Consider the following 20,953-nt stretch of genomic DNA (forward strand, 5'->3'; position numbering starts at 1 on the left):
TTAAGTGGGAGACCAAGTTAGAAATAGGCATGTGAAGATCACAATTGCATGTAATTTCTATGCTACACATCCACATCATGATTCATGTCATTCAGCTTTATTAGTGATGTGATTATTGAGGGTTTAGTTGTGAATAAATGTGACGAATGCCGCTTTAGTCCTTTGCTGATATAATTGATGGACCGAATTGGTTTGAGAATATATAAGGAAGACAGTAAAAAATGTGCGCACATAAGTAACACAATGCATAATTAAAAAGTCATAACATATTGCTCAAGTGGGAGATTGTTGGATTTATTGCTAACCTCGTTGGATTTAATGCCAACATTGAGCATATATGTAATGTAATTATGGATTGTTTACTGTCATATATGATTGTCAATTAAAGTGATCAAATAAGGTAATAAACAATTAATATATTCATTAGGATGTGGTCTATAAATGTGTAGAACAATTTAGGCAAAGATCAAATCATTGATGGACTGATTTAGAAATTTGCAATTCAAAAAAGTACCTTTTCAGATGTCAGAGATCTGCCTTTATGGAGGGTTGTGCTGTCCGCACGGATATCGATGCAGTTGCACAGCTTTTGATGTGCCAGCACGGTTTTTGATGCATAACACATTATACCTTTTTCAATTTGGCAGATAACCATAAAGGTTATTATATATAAGGATTGGTCCCCAAGGCACAAGGTAACCAAGAAAAACACAGAAACTGAACATATATTTTTCTCTTAAGAAAAACACAGTTTTGTGTGTCTTTTCTTCTTCTTCCACCATCAAATAATAGAGAAGAGAAGAGAAATCCATTAGAAAATATGAAGAGGATTTCTCAATGGCCACACCTTGCTGTCTTGGAAGATTTATTCCTTGACATGACAACAAAATGCGAGAAGGACTTCTTGCCATTGAAGACTTGTCTCGTGCTCACGGAGATGGCTTGCTCTACTATGGCTTTAGTTATTCCATGACAAACGACATGGAATCAGGCAGTGTTATCAGAACCGAATCGGACCGGCCGAACGTCGGAAAAAACTGAAACCGGTCACCTGTCCGGTTCGGTTCCTTTTAATTACCGCTTATGTTGCTGTATCGATAAAAACCAGTTTCATTGGCCGGTTCATATCAAAAAGTCGCTGAAAAAAACCGGATTAAACCACGGTTCAAATCAACATTTGATATATCTCCGTATCTCCTTCTTGCATAAACGATAACTTTGCATATCTTCCTATTTCGTTAGATTTGCCATTTCCTACCTTTCCTCCACACGACTAAGATGGAAAGAAATGAGAAAATTACTCTCCTTTCTCCTTCAATTTGGCTTTCTCCTTCAATCTTCTTGTATATATTGTGGTATACTGCACATAGGCTCAAGGTGTTCTGATTTCTGAAGGCATAAGCTTGAAACAAAATCACCAAAGAACTTGCATTATTAGATACTATAAGTATTCTCAGCTGATCATTTAATTCGAATTTGTAGTCCATGCACTTGAAAAGCTTGAATTTTTTAGATGATTGTATTTAATAAATGACTGCCTTTAAGGTGTTTGATGAAATGCTCCAACTAAAATAAGATTTAGATGAGAGTAATAGAGTTGCCAATAATTGTGTCTAATTGTCTAGGAATAAGTCTATGCATGTTTCTCTCTCAATTGAATTCTAATATTAACCACATCCTTATTCTTGCCTGTACTGGTAATTGGTTTGAATATGAGTGACATATTTCTATATTAGCGTTTGTTCAGGGTTTTCCAACTACCAAGCCAAAGACTGTATCTTAACATGCATATCTTTGTGTACTTATTAAGTATATGCATATGTGTATAATATATTAGAAAATGAAAATAATAAGGAATACTAGAGAAAACTAACCCGTGGTTAGGAAAAACTGGAATGGAGTCGATCAAAACCATGCTTATGAAAGTAATTACAATGGAGCCCCAAATGGCAACATGAGTAATAAACACCCATATTTGAGTATCCATTGCTAAGTGCACATTTACCAGAATAACCACAGCCAAGGTCCAAAGGATTCCCAAAGACCATATATCAATGCAAGTGTTGCTAAAGGTGAAGTAAGGCACGTAGAAGATAACAAGACTTTTCTTCTTCATATAATGCTGATCATATTTTTGTACTTATTTCGATTGGTTTCTTTTGTTTAATTTGACAAAAAGCTGTTTTGGCGTACTAAGAATTTGGGACACTTGTTTGAGGCAATATTAGTTCTGAAGTTTGATCTCCATATTCAGAGGTTAGATTAATTACTTTTTACTTCCTTAAAATTACCCATGTTGATTAAATCTTGAGTATGTGTTCTTTTAACAGTCAACTATAATTAAACTATAGTAAGCAATTTTTATTCAGTATTCTTCAATTTTAAGTTAAAAGTTTTATTAATTATGCAAAAGGAGCAGTTGCTGATTAAACTGCAGTAAGCAATTTTTATTTAGTATTCTTCAATTTTAAATTAAAAGTTTTATTAATTATGCAAAAGGAGCAGTTGCTGATTTAGATCAGGGTGCATATTTTTTTTGCAAAGAGTATGTCGAATCTTGAAGCAAATGGAACTGTCGCACCTTCTTCTCCGAAAACTGCTACAAGAGGCAAAACCGATCCAGCTTGGGGACATTGTGTTGAACGCATTGTTGTTGTGAAAGATAAAAATGTGAAAGCCATTGCTTGTCTTCATTGTCAGAAAACGTTTCAAGGCGGTGGTATTACTCGATTCAAGAAGCACCTAGCCGGTGTAAAAGGGGATGTTCAACCATGCAAAAAGGTACCAGGAGAGGTTCGTTTTCAAATGCAACAGAATATCGAAGAATTTGCCAACAAAAGAAGGCGGTTCAATGAGGTAGATGAAGAAATGAATTCTGATGAAGAACAACCTCATATAGATCTAACTAACGACGAAGAAGAAATTGGCAATTCGTCAGCCCCTTCTAGTTCTAGACCCAAGGGAAAACATATTGCTTTCAACGTAGGGCAACTAAATCCTAGCCAAAAGAGGTCAGAAGTTGTGACAAGAAAAGCAAAACTTGGTGTTGGTGAGTACTTCATGCCTCGTACCACATCGAGTGCTCAACCATCTCTTAAGAGCGTTTTGCAAACAAAAGAAGTCAAAGAGAAGGTTGACTTGAGAGTTTCTGAGTGGATGGTTGATGCCGGGGTTCCTTTCAATGCTTCTAACTCCAAGTATTATCAACCTATGTTAGATGCAATTGCTAGTTTTGGGCCTGGCTATCGAGGTCCGAATTTTCATGATCTCCGTGGTTATTTGCTTGAAAAAAACATTGAAAAAGTGCAAAAATTTGTTGAGGGTTTCCGTAGTGTGTGGAGGGAGACTGGTTGCACAATAATGGCTGACGGTTGGACTGATCAAAGGAGAAGAACATTGATAAACTTTTTAGTGCAGTGTCCGAAGGGAACAGTGTTCTTGAAGTCCATTGACGCAACAGAAGTATCCAAAACTGCAGAAATGTTGTTCAAGCTATTCAAAGGCATTGTGCAATTTGTTGGTCCTGAAAATGTAGTGCACATAGTGACTGATAATGCAAGCAATTATGTCGTTGCAGGTAAATTGCTTGTATATTCTTTTATTTATTTTATAAATTATGGTCAATGGTTTTAATTCTGACCATATATTGTTGGTCTGTTTTCTCTCAGCTCTAGATAAAAAAACTTGTAAAATAACTTAGATAGTAAATTGACCTCATAGTTACTGGTACAAAAGTTGTGTACCCTGGTTACTATAAGGTGCATATGCACTATTTTTTTTTATCACCTTTAAATCCTTCTCACATGCCTTCTTATAAGATCAAACAGACCTATCTCACTCTTTGACTGAATTTTTTTTTTTTTTTGCATTATTTGTAGGTAAACTCCTCGAACGAGAATTTCCTACCCTTTATTGGTCACCTTGTGCTGCCCATTGCATAAATTTAATGCTCACGGATATGGGAAAATTGGTTGAAGTTGGAGTAGTAGTTGATAAAGCATCGAGTATAACGAAGTATATTTACAATCACTGCTATCCTTTGCATTTGATGAGACAGTTCACTAAAGGAAGAGAAATACTCCGACCAGCACCAACCCGTTTTGCAACTAATTTCATTACTCTACAAAGCATCTTTGCGCAAAAGGATGCATTGCGTGCCATGGTGACATCTAACGAGTGGACAACATCAGCATATGCAAAAGATAAAAAGGGTAAGAAATTCAAAGAAAATGTTCTAGATCAAGGGTTTTGGAAAAATTGTGCAACAATTTGCCAAATAACAGAACCACTAGTTCGTGTCCTTCGAATTGTGGATGGTGATGAGAGGCCTGCAGTGGGTTGCCTGTATGGTGCTATTCATGCTGCCAAGGAAGAAATTGTCCGCAGGTTCCAAAGGAAGAAAACAGTGGCGCAACCGTTTCTAGCAATAATTGATAAACGTTGGGATAATCAACTCAGCAAGAACCTTTATGCAGCAGGATATTGGTTTAATCCATCTTATCAGTATGATATTACTGAAATTTCAAAACATCGAGCAACCATCTCTGGCGTGCATGATGTGATAGAAAGGTTCGCTTATGGAAAATTAGGATTGCAAACCAATCTGACAAGTGAGTTGAGGTTGTTTCGAAATGCGGATGATGATTTTGGAAGGAGTACTGCCATTCGCAGTCGTTTAGTGATGCCTCCAGGTAATTTATTAGTATTTGGATTAATACATTAAGTTATTTGTTAGAGATTAGTTGCCTCATGAATATTTCACTAGCTTGTGTGTATGTTGTTCCAGTGAAGTTTCAATTTTGCTGTTGCCCCTTAAATTTTTTGTGTATGTACAAATCTTGTATGTAGTATTTCATTTGCCCCTTAAATTATGCACTGATGCATTTGTGCTCTATATATTTATTGTATCTTGTGACTGTATAAGGAGTTTAATATTATAGTTATTTGACTGGGTTTGCATTTGTGATTCGATACATGTCTTATTCACAAACTGCACATGTGTCATTATTTTTGTAGATGAATGATGGATAACATATGGTAGCAGCACACCTAATTTACAAAAGTTAGCAGTGCGCATCTTGGGTCAAACTTGTAGTTCATCCGAATGCGAGAGAAATTGGAGTGTGTTTGAGTTCATTCATTAAAAAAAAACAGGAATAGAATGGAGCACCAAAGATTGAATGATCTTGTATATGTTCGATACAACTTGAGATTGCATCAAAGGTATGAAAGATATTACAAATGAAATTAAATTAAATTTTTAAACAAGAAATTAAATAGAAGTTATTGAATTGTAGGATATCATTTTGTGGGAAAAATTATGATCCTATTAGCTTTGAAGATTTTGCTGATAATGGCAAGTGGATTTTGGAGGATGATCCGCCATTGTTGACGGCTGATGAAATTGAGGAATTTCGCAAACAAATGGCAGGACTCAGGATACAAACTAATAAAAACAATGGTAAAATTTTCATGACCCAGTTTGAATTATGAACTTCAATGTAAGTTATTTTTAAAATCTTACTTCATTATTACTTGCACTTCTCATTTTGTAGATGAAATTTTGAATCTGGATGAATTTGATTCTGATGATGAGATTGAAGATCCGTGCATAAACAACACAGAAAGAGTCCAAGAGCAAGGAACTCAAAGTGTCGAGACTAGAGAAACCATAGAAGAGGACCTAGGACATGCAGATCCTAACAATGATATGTATCAGGGTGCTTCAATTACTGAGTGGCATTTTACTTAGTTATTTACAATGCAGATCTAGATTTTAGCATTTTAAATTTGTTGTTGGTTAATTTTCTTAGAAATATTAAACTTTTATTTTGTGTTATAAGGCTACTTCAAACTTGTGAGGCTAGCGACATATTATATGTCAACTGTCAGCTATATCAGATAATCAGAATATTGAACTTCTATTATGTTGTTGGGCTTCTATTTTCTTTCTATTGACATTTTTTTTGTTAGAGCTTATTAGAATTGCATGTTTTATTTAACCATATATGTTTTCATTATTTATTGTTAGAAGATGTAAAAGCATATAATCAGTTTGGCACTCAGATAATGAGTTATGTGTATTTAAAAAAAACCAGTAATTAAACCGGTTGAACCACCGGTCCGACCAGTAAACCATTGAACCGGAGCTTTAGCTGTTCGATGTTCGGTCCGGTTCTGATAACATTGGAATTAGGTATTATGTTCCGCACTTATAATTTATGTTTTGAATCTCTTTAGCATAGGACGGTCCTTAGATTAAGGTGGAGAACTGTTTCTCCTTCTCCGAGGTGTAAGTGTTTGACCCTTAGATGAGATGTAATTGTTTGATCTATAAATAAGACGTAATTGTTTGATTCTCCAACATTGTAGACATAGGAGATTAGGCCACCTACGTGATGTTGTATGGACAGCTCCATATTGTTTTTAATATATTCCAACTATTGGCAGTTACTGCCAATATTTTCGAAAAAAAAAAATGTTTTGTATATCCTATCTCTAAATCTAGCTATAATTATATTAGATTATAGTTCAAGAAATCAATCACAAATTGATATAAATTAAGCGATTTCAGAGGGAACTGCACAGGTGACAGAATTGGTATCTATTATAGAAATTACGACAGCTGTTAGTTATGAAATTAAGTTAATCTATTAACGACAGCTGTTAAGTTAACGACAGATGTTAATTAAGTTAATCTTAATTTGACAGACGCTCTGTTGGTGAAATTAAAACTTAATTTTTAGAGTTCACGTCAGCGAGCCTACTCTGTGCGATAAAAAAAAAAACTACCAGAAAGAGTCAAGATAAGGAAAATTCAGCTAATTACCCGATCCAAAATTAAAGATTTCACAAACTTCTTGATAGTTTTCTGGTAGAAAAATGCAACTATATGATAAGGTCGCTATATGCCTATATCTATCTTATACATCCAATTCCACAGTCAGTTTATATATCCTAATGATCCTTCAATTTATATTTTTGATACAAGCTTTGCTTTATACAAAATCTTAAGAATTTTAAAAAGGGGATAGAAGAAAACAAATCAAGATTGGTAGAATTTGTATTATCCTTAACATGTTGCCACTATATTCTGGGAATTGTGAGTTAATACCAGAATCAGGCATCTATTTTTTTCTACTATCTAAAAATAAAAAACTTCTTTCTTTCTTTTTCTGATCTAAAAATAAAAACAGAGACGTTGAATCAACCAAACAACACAGACGTTGCAACGTCTAGCCTAGACCACAGAGAATTCGGAAAACAGACAAGGGAATGAATACAGTGCTATATATTGGATCCCAAAAAAAAAATTCGTCTCCATTCTTTTCGGCTCCTATGCCATCTAAATACCACTGTACTCATTCTAATACCCTATATTATTTCATATTAATTTTTATAAATAAAAAATTTCTGCAATTTTAATACTGGTTATATATTTCAGGTGGCAGAACAGAAGATATTATTATTTATTACAGTTTTTTTATTTGAATTAGATCTTTAGAAAAATAACATAATTTTACATCATTCTGAGAAGTATAAATTTATAAATTAAAAAGAGTTAGGCTGGGGTGCTATGGATAGCATAGTGGCCTCTATGCTACGGCTCAATATTCGAGTTTTCAAAATCCAAACGGTCGATCCGAACCGTTCATCTTATTCTCCATATTAATATCTGCTTGGAGACCAAATTTTACATTTTTCTGAATTTTTTTACTATTTATTAAGTATTTTACAAAATTATTGATCCAACGGTGGCTGCACAAAACAGTAAAACCGTTGGATTAGCGATTTTCAAAGTGGCTTAATAAATAGTAAAAAAATTCAGAAAATTATAAAATTTGGTCTCCAAGCAGATATTAATATGGAGAATAAGATGAACGGTTCGGATCGACCGTTTGGATTTTGAAAACTCGAATATTGAGCCGTAGCATAGAGGCCACTATGCTATCCATAGCACCCCAGCCTAACTCAATTAAAAATATGTAACATAAATTGAGAATTACAACAATCAATAAAAAGCATCAACAGAATTTCGTATCTTAATGAACCTTTCAAGTTCTTTCTAATTGCAACTTGCTGGTGTATATTTTCTCTTTTCGGCACACATTTAATGCACATGCAACTTCTCAGTAAAGGCATCTGCCAGGAGCTTGCCATGTAAATCTTTTTCTCCTTTTCTTATCTTTTACAGGAATAGAGGTATAATTCTTCCAGACCGCGGCCACATATCTCAGATTATGAAGCTTATTATCAAGATGTATGCAACAGTTTGCATGCATTGTGCGGATCTTGTTGAAATCATTACCGTGATTACAGAATCCACCAAAGTAAAACGTGTCGAGAAATTGTATCTTCACTTTAAGATTTGAAGCCAGTTCCTGCTTGATTATGTTGAAAACATATTGCTCATGGTTTGGAGGAAATCTGTTCCTGGCTTCTCGCCAGTACCTGAGCATCTCAACAGTTCTTTTGGTAGATTTCACATAGAAAAAACCGGTATTGGGAGAATTTCTCAAGCTGTCTGGGTTTCCATCAAAGACATCACACGAGGTTGTTATGTCGGCGTATATGGTCATTTGTTTGAAGGGATTCCGGAACCACAATATATCGACGTCCTGTCAGAAATTGCAAGTTATTTAGACTTATATACTAAAAGACTAATTACAGAACAATTATATGTCAAAACATACTGAAAAACCATGGTACTCATTTTTTTGCATTCATTAATCTTCTGAGCTGTGATCTTCTTCAAAAGCAAGATTTAAAAATCCGGTATAAGATTATGTGGAAGATAGATCATAGAAAAATTACCCAAGTTTCGGGTAAAGATTTTAACAGACCAGTTTTGGCTTCATGCAATGCATACCATATGTGTTTTATTCTATAGTCCATGCGCTGCATGAAGTCAAGACTGCTCTGTTAAAATCTTTACCCCAAGTTAATTTCTTTTGGTAATTTTCAGAAAATATTAGTTACAAGTCTTAGAAGGCTCATATAGAAATATTAACAAGAGAATTTACAGTGGCAAGCTTTACAGGGATGCATATACAAGTAAATAAATATTTTTTTTTTAAATATTAATGGTGTATAATAAGTTAGTTCCATATATGTTGTAGTATATAAAGTTCCCAGAATAGGCTAATTCTATCAGATTACAACAATTTTCATCCAGCTTCAAATTAATTACCATACTATTTGGAAATAAATAATAATTAATAAGTAATTAACAATTGCAATTGCAATTGACTGGAGATATAGAAACCTCAGCTTACAGTGAATAGGAAGTTGTAACCAAACTCGAGTATCTGCTGTTGTAGATTGAGCTTCTCCCAGACCAACTCAAAGTAATCTTTGGTCATGAACACTTTCTCAGTTGCAAAATCGACACCATCTACTTTAAGCTGATAGCATTGATTGTGTATGGTTTTGCACCTTTCAAATGCTTTTGGATCTAGTGCGACTATTATAAGATGTCTTAAGAGGTGCTCTATGTTCTTGCCGATGCGAAAGCTTTCGAGGAACAAATCGAGCAGAGAATTTGGTGCCGACCATGCTTCGTTGACGGATGTTATTATGACGGTTCTGTCATCGGTAGCTGCCTTTTGTAATAAAGGAAGTATGTCTTCAAATGGAGTCTGCAGGTATAGATATATATGGATAAGCATTAATTGAAAAAATATATATAAATGCATATCTTCCTGTTTCTCATGTTGTATGCTTACGAACTTTTGGGTTGCCATTTGCAATTATTTTCAGAAATGCATTACTCTTCCAAACTTCTTGGTTCCTACCAAAGTATTCTCTTATACAAAGAAAAAATAAAATTCCCTGGTTGTAGAACATGGGAAACGTCTGGCATTTACATTGCTACATCGTACACCAAAATTTACTATAAACACAAGGGCACCTGTGCAAATGTTTCAAGGGCACCTATTCAAGTAGTTTTCGTTGAGTCTATCTACTTCAAGTAATTACTTTTTGGGAATTTGGTGTCAAGAAAATCTGGATCTATATGGAAATTCCGCAAAAAAAGAGAGCAAAATGCAAATTATAATTAACCTTTTTTTGTTGCTCTGGTATGGTACCATTAAGCTTATTAGGTGAAACCTCCTTGGCTGGGTTTGTGACCCCAAATTTTGTAGTCTGTGGTAACATTAGTAGTCAATACATCAATTTGTAAATTAAGTTGAGACATCATAAAAAAAATAATAATAAATAAATAAATAAATAAAAAAATGCGAACAAACATTTGCATGATTTCATTTTTTTTATTTGATTTAGTGTTTCAACTTCTATCTCGGAAAAAGAAAACAAAGTATCAAAGAAATGTAATTGTGATAGAAGAACTTTGAAAAGCATATATTACCAGTGTCTATTTCACACATCTCAAAAAAGAAAAGAAAAAACAGCACAATGTACCGAAATTAATTATAACAAAACTATAAAAGAAAAAGAAAAAGGAAACGGTTGCTCATTAGAACAACTCTCTACATGAGAGCAGTATACAAAATGCCACAGAAAAAACGAGCTAACCGATGTATCGTTCGCCATTTTGTTGGACATTTGAACCGATTTGTCATTGTTACTTGCACAAGAAAACAACTCTAATGGCCTCTTTCCTTGGTTCATTGAGAGGTAAAGCAACACAATAGCAATACAAATTGCCCCCTCCACTGCAAAACACAGTAGTTTTCTCATGCCAGTTGCCATTTCATGCATCTGCTATAGAGAAAGAGAAGCATTTCGTGTCGTATGAGAGAATCACATGCATATTTATCCTGTGAGTAGGTACATCAAATCTCAAGTAAAAAGAGGCAAGATTCATTGATGTAATAATAGCGGTTTCATGTTTTATAAGAGTAAACTATTAAGGTATCATGCCTATTATCAACGCAGAGTCATTTATATCGCCTTGCTACATGCATAGAGGAAGAAGGCCAGTAAAATACCAAAAAAAAAAAACATTCTCGTGACACTTCACAATTTAATTTTAATGCCACTGATGAAACATTTTTTAATTGCTTTAACATTTCTGAAAAAACTTGATTTCATTCAATTGTACATATTAATTTAAGCATGGAATTAACTGTGTGGAGGTTCAAATATGACTGACATTTTTCTATACCTTAGTTTTTTTTTTTTTTTTTTTTTTTTACAACAACAACAAGCAAGTCTTTAGTCCCAAACAGTTCGGTAGGCTAGAAATGAAACCCAATCGAAGTAATATGTTCACATGTAGATATTTTATTTGTTATTTGAATTTAAATGTTTGTTGTAAATTAAGGATTTCAACAGTAAAAATATGACGGAGACAAAAATTTAGAGACATTTGAATTTCACTTAGTTATTTTATGGCAGAAATGATGAATAATTAGAGCCAACTACTAAACATACATAATTCAATAAATTTGAAACAAATAAACAAACAAGGGAAAATGGTGACAATTTTGTTCAATAGTACTAAATAGATTTCCTCAAAAAAAAATTCCTAAAAAAATAACACTAACTAGATGCAAAATATTAAAAAACCATCACAAAAGAGAGTGGTCCGATATAAAATCAGACCAAATTTGATCTTATGCTCATCAATAGTATTGATAATCATATAGGAGTAGAACTAGGGTGCTCTTAAGCTTATCAAGGTATTTGGTGAGCTTAACTCCAAAATCTTTTAAATTAGTTTTAAACAATAAATCCAAATCATTGAAACCGATTTACTTCACAAGTGATGAATTTACATGTAAAGTTTTTAGAATCTCGAATTAATTTTGTATAAAGTCAAGTGGTAAAAAATATTAAAAAAATGAATGCACTAAAATTTATTTATAAACCTTCTAATTTTGACCGTTTGACTTTATACTAAAAAAATGAATGCACTAAAATCTAATCAATCAGGTGGACAGAGGTATAGTATAAAAATGGAGGTCAATTAATTGACTCATATTTTTTATTTTATTTATATAATTTATAGTAAAATATAACAAGCAGTGTAAAATGATTTTCATTCGCAACAAAAAAAATTATATGATGACTTTCATAACTTGAAAGTCTGACTTTGACTCTAAATACAACACACCACGTGATCACGTTTAACATTATATTTTTACATTCTTTTTCTGATGTTTTTCTTCCTTGAACAAGCTTAAATTAAAAATAAACATGATTAGTTATATTATGTTTGATGACGTTGTGACTAAATTATATTTACATATCATGGTCGTTTTTCAAAATATTAGTCTCGACATAAGATATACATAAAAAAATCTTACCTAATCGGGACATGATACATCACCTAATTTAAATTACAACGTGATAAAACACAACAAGATACAAATTTAAAGGTTCATCTAGATTAAAAGCCGGCTTGACTTCTCATCTGCAGCCGAAGGCCAGTTTTCGGCATATCGTTGAATTTTGGGCCTTCTTTTATTCTATTGCAAAACAGTAGGATCCCTTTCTTTAGACATTTTTTTTTTTTTCTTTAGACATTCTTAAACTGCACAATCAGAAAAGGGGAAAAAAAAATATATATACAGGCCTTAATCAATACCTTACTGATAGCAAATGAGATTTGGTAGACATGTGGGATCGATATCATGTGCCAAGAACCTTCCATACTGCATTTATAAATTCTTTTTTATTCTCTTTTTTTAATGTGTGGCAGCCGCTGCATGCGGCATATGCTAAAGTCAAAATCTATCTCGCAAATACCCCACTTGTATACACTTAAAATAAAAATCATGAATACATAATCATTGAAGTACCTCCTATAAAATAATAAAACCACCCTATAAACAAATAATATTCACTCTAAAACAATAAATAAACCAATAGAAATTAATCCCAACTATTATTTTGCATAAGAAGTATATAATAATTCTAACTTATGTACCAGATCAGATACCTCAAAATTGTTATCTTAATGCATACATATACCGGGAACTCTCCAAGATACCGGGCCCTTCTTTCTCTCCTCCTCAGTTAAACTTTTGTACCTGTTCCAGTCAACCAGAAGGCTTCTCAAATCATGCAACTTAGCTCCTATACCGACACAGCAGTTCGCATGCATCGTGTAGAGTTTGTTGAAATCTTTCGTGCTGTTGCAAAACCCCATGTTATATGTTGTAGTGAGGAACTGTATCTTGAGTTGCATGCTATGAACTACGTCGAACTTGATTTGGTTGAAAACCCACTGCTCATGATTTGGCGGATATTTATCCCGCGACTCATGCCAGTGTTTGAACAATTCTATGTTTTTCTGACTTGATTTCACATAGAGAAATCCTGTGTTTGGAAAATTCCAGGGGCTGTTTTCGTCGCCAAAAAAGAAATCGCAAGATGTGGACATGTCGGCATCGGGAGCAAACCGCTCGAAGGGATTTCTGAACCACATTATGTCTACATCCTGTGGCAATTAATTGGTAGAAGAAATTGTTAGTTCCAGAAAATATATAATTGTTGGAAGCATGTTTCAGAACTTTCTATACATATTTTCTCTGTGTATACTTCATGGATTAAGTTCTTAATTTGTATATGTGTGCTTTGGTGCAAAGATAAATTGGTGGAAAAAAGAGAGGGTGCATTACAATTGGAGGTTTTGTATGCATAAGCCTATATTAAGGAATATGTAATGCAAATTAGCACTTTATGTTTGCAGGTTTCATAATTAGGCCCAGTACAAATAATGACTAGTGAAAAGAAAAAATGAGAACCGACAATTTCTTCAATAATATACTGAAAATGAACCAGTTTGTTATATGTATTCATCAACTGTTTCAAAAGATCAAAAAATGAGAAACAAGAGAACTGATAATGTAAAATATCAATAAACCTAACTAATTAAGCATGTACATACCGTGAAAAGAAAGTTGTAACCAAGCTCAAGAATTCTCTGCTGCAGCTTGACCTTGGTCCAGACCAAGTCGAAGTAGTCGTTTGTCATGTAAACTTTCTCTCCGGCGAAATTAGCTCCTCTGAGCAAATAACACAACGGGTGCAGTGTCGTGCACCTCTCGAATGCCTTCGGATCCAATGTGATGATGATTAAGTTGTCCAAAAAATGGTCGATGTTTTCGCCGCTGCGAAAGCTCTCCAAAAATAGGTCGAGAAGGGAGTTTGGTGCGGCCCATGCCTCGTTCACTGACGTCATTATGATGTTCTTTTCTTTGGTTGCAGCTTTTTTCAGTAGTTCTTCGAGATTGTCAGAATATTCCGACTGTAAAAGAACTTGCAGAATTAACAGTGTTTTTCTTTTTAAAAAACCTTGACAATGGTTGTCAAATATTTATCTCCAATCATATCCCACATTTTTATCTCCAATTTGAAAGTTCAAGTAAACGATCTAAACTGCTCAACATGATATCCACATTAAAATGTACTTGGAGATTAAACAAGCAAGCCTAATTAAGTTGTTGTTTGTATTAAATTATAACGTGGAATTATGAGATAATTTTTTCTAGGATATATGATATGACAAAAGGACATTGTTTTAATGCTCCTGCACCAAAGGTCGGAGAATTTTTTATAAATTTTTTTTTTTAATTAAAAATTAGGCATTACGGATGAAAGATTCGAAATATTATACATAGGAAGTACATTGACAAAAAATAACTCTTATAAAGGACCATAATGTAAATTCATGACACTTTATGGTCATCTGTGAAATTTACCTTACTAGGAGAAAACTAGTAATATGTGACGAAACGAAGACTTTATCAACGCCGACCGTACAAATTTTAGAGAAAATTATAATTTGGCCTATTCAATACCTACCCCGGAGTCCGTGTCACTGTCCCAGTATAAAATTAAAAATAACTAACGGCTAAGATTAATTCCAACTAGCCCAAATTCAATCCGGATACAATTAAGACTTAGGGGTTGTGTGAGATTCGTATCACATTGAATTAACGGTTTGGATCTATAACTTGCACCTCAGGTACCTGAGAGATACGGATTCCCCCGCAAGTGCATATCTGCCTTTACCAGTTCAAATATAAATCTCTCTATATATTATAAAAAAAAATATGATATTAAAAATAATTAATAACTTGCGAAACTTCCCCAAATGCACCTATCGAGCTGATATTATAAATTTTAAATGGCTGATATATTTTTTTTATTAAAGACCCCGATACATTATGGCTCTCGCGAGAATTGAAAGTGATCTCTCCGTAGCTAGAGAGACAGGCTTGCATCACTGGGTTAAGTCTGCGGTTTTGACCGATATTAAATCTAATTACCACAAAATAATTTATTTTTTTCTGTTTACCTCGTTCTTGGCAGAAGGTATTGTTTCATTTCTCTGTACTTCATGTGGAGAAGACTTTGTCTCATTTCTCTCTGATTTATTTGTACTCAATTCTGTTTTGTTCTCCTTCGGCTCCTTTGGCGCAGTTGTATTGGAATCAATAACTTGTACAATTGTTGAGGAGGTTTCCTGAGACCAAGATGATTTTTCTACGTAGCTGCCGCCTCGGTCTGCCGAGAGAACGAAGAAGAGAATTACACTAGCTACCGATGCACCGAGGAGGAAAGAGATTATTTGTTGGAGGTTGTTTGAACCCATGCTCTCCTTCTTTGAATTCATCATGGCTGCTCTAGAGAGAGAGAGAGAGAGACGAGAGATTTGAAGAAGAGAGGATTTGTCAAAGTTTGACTAAAACAAGTTGGTGCTATTGAGTGACAGAGTTATATAAAGAAAAGGAAAATTTTCATGTATATTCCTCTAATATATTGAATTACGTTTTTCTCCTTTGCAAGTTAATAACATTATATTTACCTTGTAAATTTCACAAACTCACAAAATTATTCATTTTACCGTCGTTTCTATTAAAACTCATTTTAAATTTATAAAATATCTATTTTATTCTTGACTAAATATATATATATATATATATATATATATGTAGCATGTTTCAGACACCAGCTAATTAGGAAACTAACATTTTCCTAAAACATGCTACGATTTTTTTTTAATAAAAAGTAAAATGAGTGTAATATGATATTATGAACTCTAAAAGAAAAATATGTAATTTTGAAGTTTTTGAGGACCAGGTATACATAAAATCCCCCCCCCCCCCCCCCACCCCAAAAAAAAAAAAAAAAAAAATTGACTAGTCGCATGCATTTTTTTTTTTCTGAAATTTCTTGTATACCCTTTAAAAATTATAAAATTACGTAATTTCTTAAAAATTGTAAGTTAGATTAGGGGTGTAAATGGATCGGATATTATCTGATTTCGTCCGACCCATATCCGGAAAATTACTTAAATTATTCAATTTGTATCCGTATTCGAACAATTATAACGGATAAGGATACGGTAAGGTAAGAATTTTAATTATCTGTAACTATCTGTATCCGACCGTTTACACCCCTAAACCACAACAAATGTATTTTATGTTCTTAAATTAATTTATTAAATTGCATATACATACCAATGATTTATTAAAACGTATATATATATATATATATAGAGAGAGAGAGAGAGAGAGTAGAACTAGGGTGTTCTTAAGCTCACCAAAGTGTTTGGTGAGCTTGACTCCAAAACCCGTCAAATCGGTTTCAAATGACGAATCCGAACCGTTGGAACCCGCCTATTTTACGTGTGATGCGTCTACATGTGAAATTTGTAAACTTTCGAATTAGTTTAGTATAAAGTCAAGCGGTCAAAAAATGTTCAAAAAATGAATGCACTAAAATTAATTTATTAACCTTCTAATTTTGACCAATTGACTTTATACTAAACTAATTCGAAAGTTTACAAATTTCACATGTAGATGCATCACACGTAAAATAGGCGGGTTCCAACGGTTCGGATTCGTCATTTGAAACTGATTTGACGGGTTTTGAAATCAAGCTCACCAAACACTTTGGTGAGCTTAAGAACACCCTAGTTCTACTCATATATATATATATAGAGTAAGGCTTGGGTGCTATGGATAGCATAGAGGGCGACCGTGCTACGGCTCAATATTCGAGTTTTCAAAATCCTAACTATCAATCTGAACCGTTCATCTTGTTCTCCGTATTAATATGTGTTTGGAGACCAAATTTTACATTTTTTGAAAAAATTTTACTATTTTTTTAGCTAGGTAGAAAATCACTTGATCTAAAAAATTCTGCACCATTAAGATATTTGATTTTCTACCTATCTAAAAAAATAGTAAAAAATTTTCAAAAAATATAAAATTTGGTCTCCAAACACATATTAATATGGAGAACAATATGAACGGTTCGGATCGTCCGTTAAGATTTTAAAAACTCGAATATTGAGCCGTAGCACCGTAGTCCCCTATGCTATCCATAGCACCCAAGCCATACTCTATATATATATATATATATAGAGTAAGGCTACCATACAGTGCAATGCATAGACATTTTTATGCATTGGACAATAAATCACCAGATTCAAAGTCCAAATGACCAATTCAAACCATTCATCTTATTCTCCATATTAATATGTGTTTGGAGACCAAATTTTATATTTTTTGGAAGTTTTTTACTATTTATTAAGTCACTTTGAAAAATCACTGATCCAACAGTAATAGTAAAATCAAAAGGCACCATTGGATCAGCGATTTCAAATTGGCTTAATAAATAGTAAAAAAAACCAAAAAATATAAAATTTGGTCTCCAAACAGATATTAATATGGAGAACAAGATGAACGGTTTGGATCGGTCATTTGGACTTTGAATCCAGTGATTTATAGTCCAATATACAAAAATGTCAATGCATTGCAATGTATGATAGACTTACTATAGCATGACTAGTGACTAATGTTTTGATAATATGATATATATTTTGTAACCAACAAACTTATTATGAAAAATACTAGATCTAATTTATAAATAAAAAAATTGTATTTAGATGTTATTCTTTACTATGATATACATTAGTAATTTATTTTTAATTATCCGAATTATATTCATAGCCGTATTCGTATCCGTCCGATATCCAATCCTTATCCGTATCTGTATCCGTTTAATATCCAATCTGTATTCGAGACTATCCATCTCGTATCCGTATCCAACCGTTTACACCCCTAAGTACGATACTTATACTTTTAAAATATATAAACTCTTTGTATTTATCTTTATAAGAATTTCAAATTATACTATAATATTTATTATTTTTATAAGTATATAAAATTCATAATTTATATATTACTTTTTTTTTAAATCCAAAAATTACATATTTTCAATTATACTCATTAATTATCTTTTTATCCTCATGCTAAATAAAAATCCCCCCCCCCCCTCAATCCCTCCAATTAATCCTCTCTCTCATCTGACAATACTGGACAAAGTAATATATATATAGAGATGGGCTATGGTGCATTGCAATGCATAGGCCATGGTGTGCATTGGATCATAAATCACCGATTCAAAGTCCAAATGACCGATCCAAACCGTTCATCTTGTTCTCCATATTAATATGTGCTTGGAGACCAAATTTTATATTTTTTGGAATTTTTTTACTATTTATTAAGCCACTTTGAAAATCGCTGATCCAACGGTGGCTTCTGATTTTACTGTTCCAAACAGTCACCGTTGGATCAGCAATTTTCAAAGTGGCTTAATAAATAGTAAAAAAATTCCAAAAAATATAAAATTTGGTCTCCAAGCACATATTAATATGGAGAACAAGATGAACGGTTTGGATCGGTCATTTGGACTTTGAATCGGTGATTTATGGTCCAATGCACACCATGGCCTATGCATTGCAATGCACCATAGCCCATCTCTATATATATATATATATATATATATATATATATAGGGTCTGTCTAAATTGCTGCTGGCAGCAGTTCTGCCCAGGTGCTGCCGGGGCTTTTTTTAGCCGTGTGATGTCCAAACAACAAATCCAAACCGTTAGATGTTTAATCTATAATATAATCTACTTGGAGACCAAATTTTACATTTTTTGGAATTTTTTTACTATTTATTAAGCTGGTTTGAAAACCGTTGATTTCAGTAATTTTCTGCAGCATTGAAATCAGCGGTTTTCAAACCAGCTTAATAAATAGTAAAAAAATTCCAAAAAATGTAAAATTTGGTCTCCAAGTAGATTATATTATAGATTAAACATCTAACGGTTTGGATTTGTTGTTTGGACATCACACGGCTAAAAAATGCCCCGGCAGCACCTGGGCAGAACTGCTGCCAGCAGCAATTTAGCCACAGCCTATATATATATATATATATATATATATATATATATATATATATATATTAAGCTACCATTGGATCAACGATTTTCAAAGTGGCTCAATAAATAGTAAAAAAATCAGAAAAATGTAAAATTTGGTCTCCAGACACATTTCAATATAGAGATCACATCTAACAATTCAGATTGACTTTTTGGATTTTGAAATTTCAAATTTGAACCGGTCGCACTTCAGCCCATATGCTACCGAATACATATTTGTCACTCTCTCTCTCTATGTATATATATAATTTTATTTTATTTCTCGAATGCAAACATTACAAAACTGCAACTATCGCGTATACATTTTTTGTTTGTTTGTTTTATGACTTAATTTGCGTTTCGTGACTAGCAACACCTAGCTAGCATTAATTGCTAAACGAAGGAGATCGAGATGACAAGAGGGGATGGGGGTGATAATCTTTCATCCATAACAAGGTAAAAATATAATTTTATGAGTATGACTATGGATATACAAGGGTGGGTGTTCAAATGATTCGATTTGTTTAGTTTTCAATCTAACTGAAAAAACTTTGGTTTATATAGAGAGTGACTAATGTGCATTCGTATGCATACGGTCTAATTTTAAAATTTTAAAACACAAAACGTCGATCCGAACCGTTCATCTTGTTCTCCATATTAATATGTGCTTGGAGACAAAATTTTACATTTTTCTGAATTTTTTTACTATTTATTAAGCCACTTTGAAAATTGCTGATCCAACGGTGACTTAACAAAACAGTAAAATCAGCAGCCACCGTTGGATCAGCAATTTTCAAAGTGGCTTAATAAATAGTAAAAAAAATCAAAAAAATGTAAAATTTGGTCTCCAAGCACATATTAATATGGAGAACAAGATGAACGGTTCGGATCGACGTTTTGAATTTTAAAATTTCAAAGTTGGACCGTATGTATATCGGACCATATGCATACGAATGCGCATTAGTCACTCTTGGTTTATATATATATATAGATCGGTTGTCAGTTTAAATGGATTGGTTATGTTGACTTGTTCTAATTATTTTGGTTTAAATGGATCGATTAAACTTTTTAAAACCAGCTAAATCAAACCGACCGAATTACAATGGTTTAGGTTTAATTTATATTTTGTTTGATTCAATTATTGCTTCTTTCCTTCCATTTTCACTTGAATATTTTAAAACATCTACATATTTTGTATGGAATTGTATAATGTATGTTATGTTATTTTCATATTTATTTCTATGAAATCACAAATGTATTGGTGTGTATTGAATTTTGGTTTTTTTTTTTTCAAATTTTAATCTTTTTTACTCAGTTCAATTGAATAAACCGAAATTTAATTTGATTTAATCGGTTTGGTTTTTATTCGGTTCGCCATTTTCGTTCAATTGGTTCGGTTGGATTTTTAAAAACTAAAAAAAAGTTTGATTTGCTTATTTTACTTTGGTTTCAACCGAACCGATTGTTGGAACACCCGTTCGGAAAAAATATATATTTTTGTAATTTTAAAAGATTTAAATATAAGAGACTTTATGCTTTGATTAGAAAGATAAATATGATATTATTATTTTGGCATGAGAAAATATGTTTTGAAGTTTTAAAAGAGTAAATATGTAATGATATTTTTAAAAGATTAAATATAATAGGATTTGTTCTCTAATTAGAATGATATATATGATATCTATTTATTTATTTATTTATTTATTTAGGAGTAAATATGTTCTGAAGTTTTAAAAGAGTAAATATTAGTGTTTCATGTTTTAG

General features: G+C 32.8%; 2 protein-coding genes and 1 pseudogene across 3 annotated transcripts; 1 reads left to right on the forward strand and 2 right to left on the reverse strand.

Moving 5' to 3' along the window:
- Window positions 1–3,175: 3,175 nt before the first annotated feature.
- Window positions 3,176–5,823, forward strand: LOC144562156 (uncharacterized; annotated as a pseudogene). The gene is made up of 5 exons (XR_013513993.1): window positions 3,176–3,577; window positions 3,879–4,691; window positions 5,017–5,223; window positions 5,298–5,461; window positions 5,556–5,823. The product of XR_013513993.1 is annotated as an uncharacterized LOC144562156 (transcript).
- Window positions 5,824–8,090: 2,267 nt separating this feature from the next.
- On the reverse strand, window positions 8,091–10,713 carry LOC144561900 (uncharacterized protein At4g15970-like). Its single transcript, XM_078311003.1, has 4 exons — window positions 10,537–10,713; window positions 10,063–10,146; window positions 9,276–9,638; window positions 8,091–8,618 (listed from the first exon to the last, which is right to left on the reverse strand). The coding sequence occupies exons 1-4, from the start codon at window positions 10,711–10,713 to the stop codon at window positions 8,130–8,132; spliced, it is 1,113 nt and encodes a 370-aa protein (XP_078167129.1). The 3' UTR covers window positions 8,091–8,129.
- Window positions 10,714–12,698: 1,985 nt separating this feature from the next.
- On the reverse strand, window positions 12,699–15,665 carry LOC144562230 (uncharacterized protein At4g15970-like). Its single transcript, XM_078311414.1, has 3 exons — window positions 15,272–15,665; window positions 13,859–14,218; window positions 12,699–13,408 (listed from the first exon to the last, which is right to left on the reverse strand). The coding sequence occupies exons 1-3, from the start codon at window positions 15,590–15,592 to the stop codon at window positions 12,923–12,925; spliced, it is 1,167 nt and encodes a 388-aa protein (XP_078167540.1). The 5' UTR covers window positions 15,593–15,665; the 3' UTR covers window positions 12,699–12,922.
- Window positions 15,666–20,953: the final 5,288 nt, after the last annotated feature.

The sequence above is a fragment of the Carex rostrata genome, chromosome 11 (genome assembly GCF_964058835.1).
Source record: "Carex rostrata chromosome 11, lpCarRost1.2, whole genome shotgun sequence".
In the NCBI taxonomy this organism is placed as follows: Eukaryota; Viridiplantae; Streptophyta; class Magnoliopsida; order Poales; family Cyperaceae; genus Carex; species Carex rostrata.

Coding starts and splice junctions, on each gene's coding strand:
- LOC144561900 (XM_078311003.1), bottom strand. CDS start 10,713: ATGGCAACTGGCATGAGAAAACTACTGTGTTTTGCAGTGGAGGGGGCA. Junction 9,639..10,062: donor TACCAGAGCAACAAAAAAAG/GTTAATTATAAT, acceptor CTATACCTGCAG/ACTCCATTTGAAGACATACT. Junction 8,619..9,275: donor GTTACAACTTCCTATTCACT/GTAAGCTGAGGT, acceptor AATTTCTGACAG/GACGTCGATATATTGTGGTT.
- LOC144562230 (XM_078311414.1), bottom strand. CDS start 15,592: ATGATGAATTCAAAGAAGGAGAGCATGGGTTCAAACAACCTCCAACAA. Junction 14,219..15,271: donor TACCTTCTGCCAAGAACGAG/GTAAACAGAAAA, acceptor GTTCTTTTACAG/TCGGAATATTCTGACAATCT. Junction 13,409..13,858: donor GTTACAACTTTCTTTTCACG/GTATGTACATGC, acceptor TAATTGCCACAG/GATGTAGACATAATGTGGTT.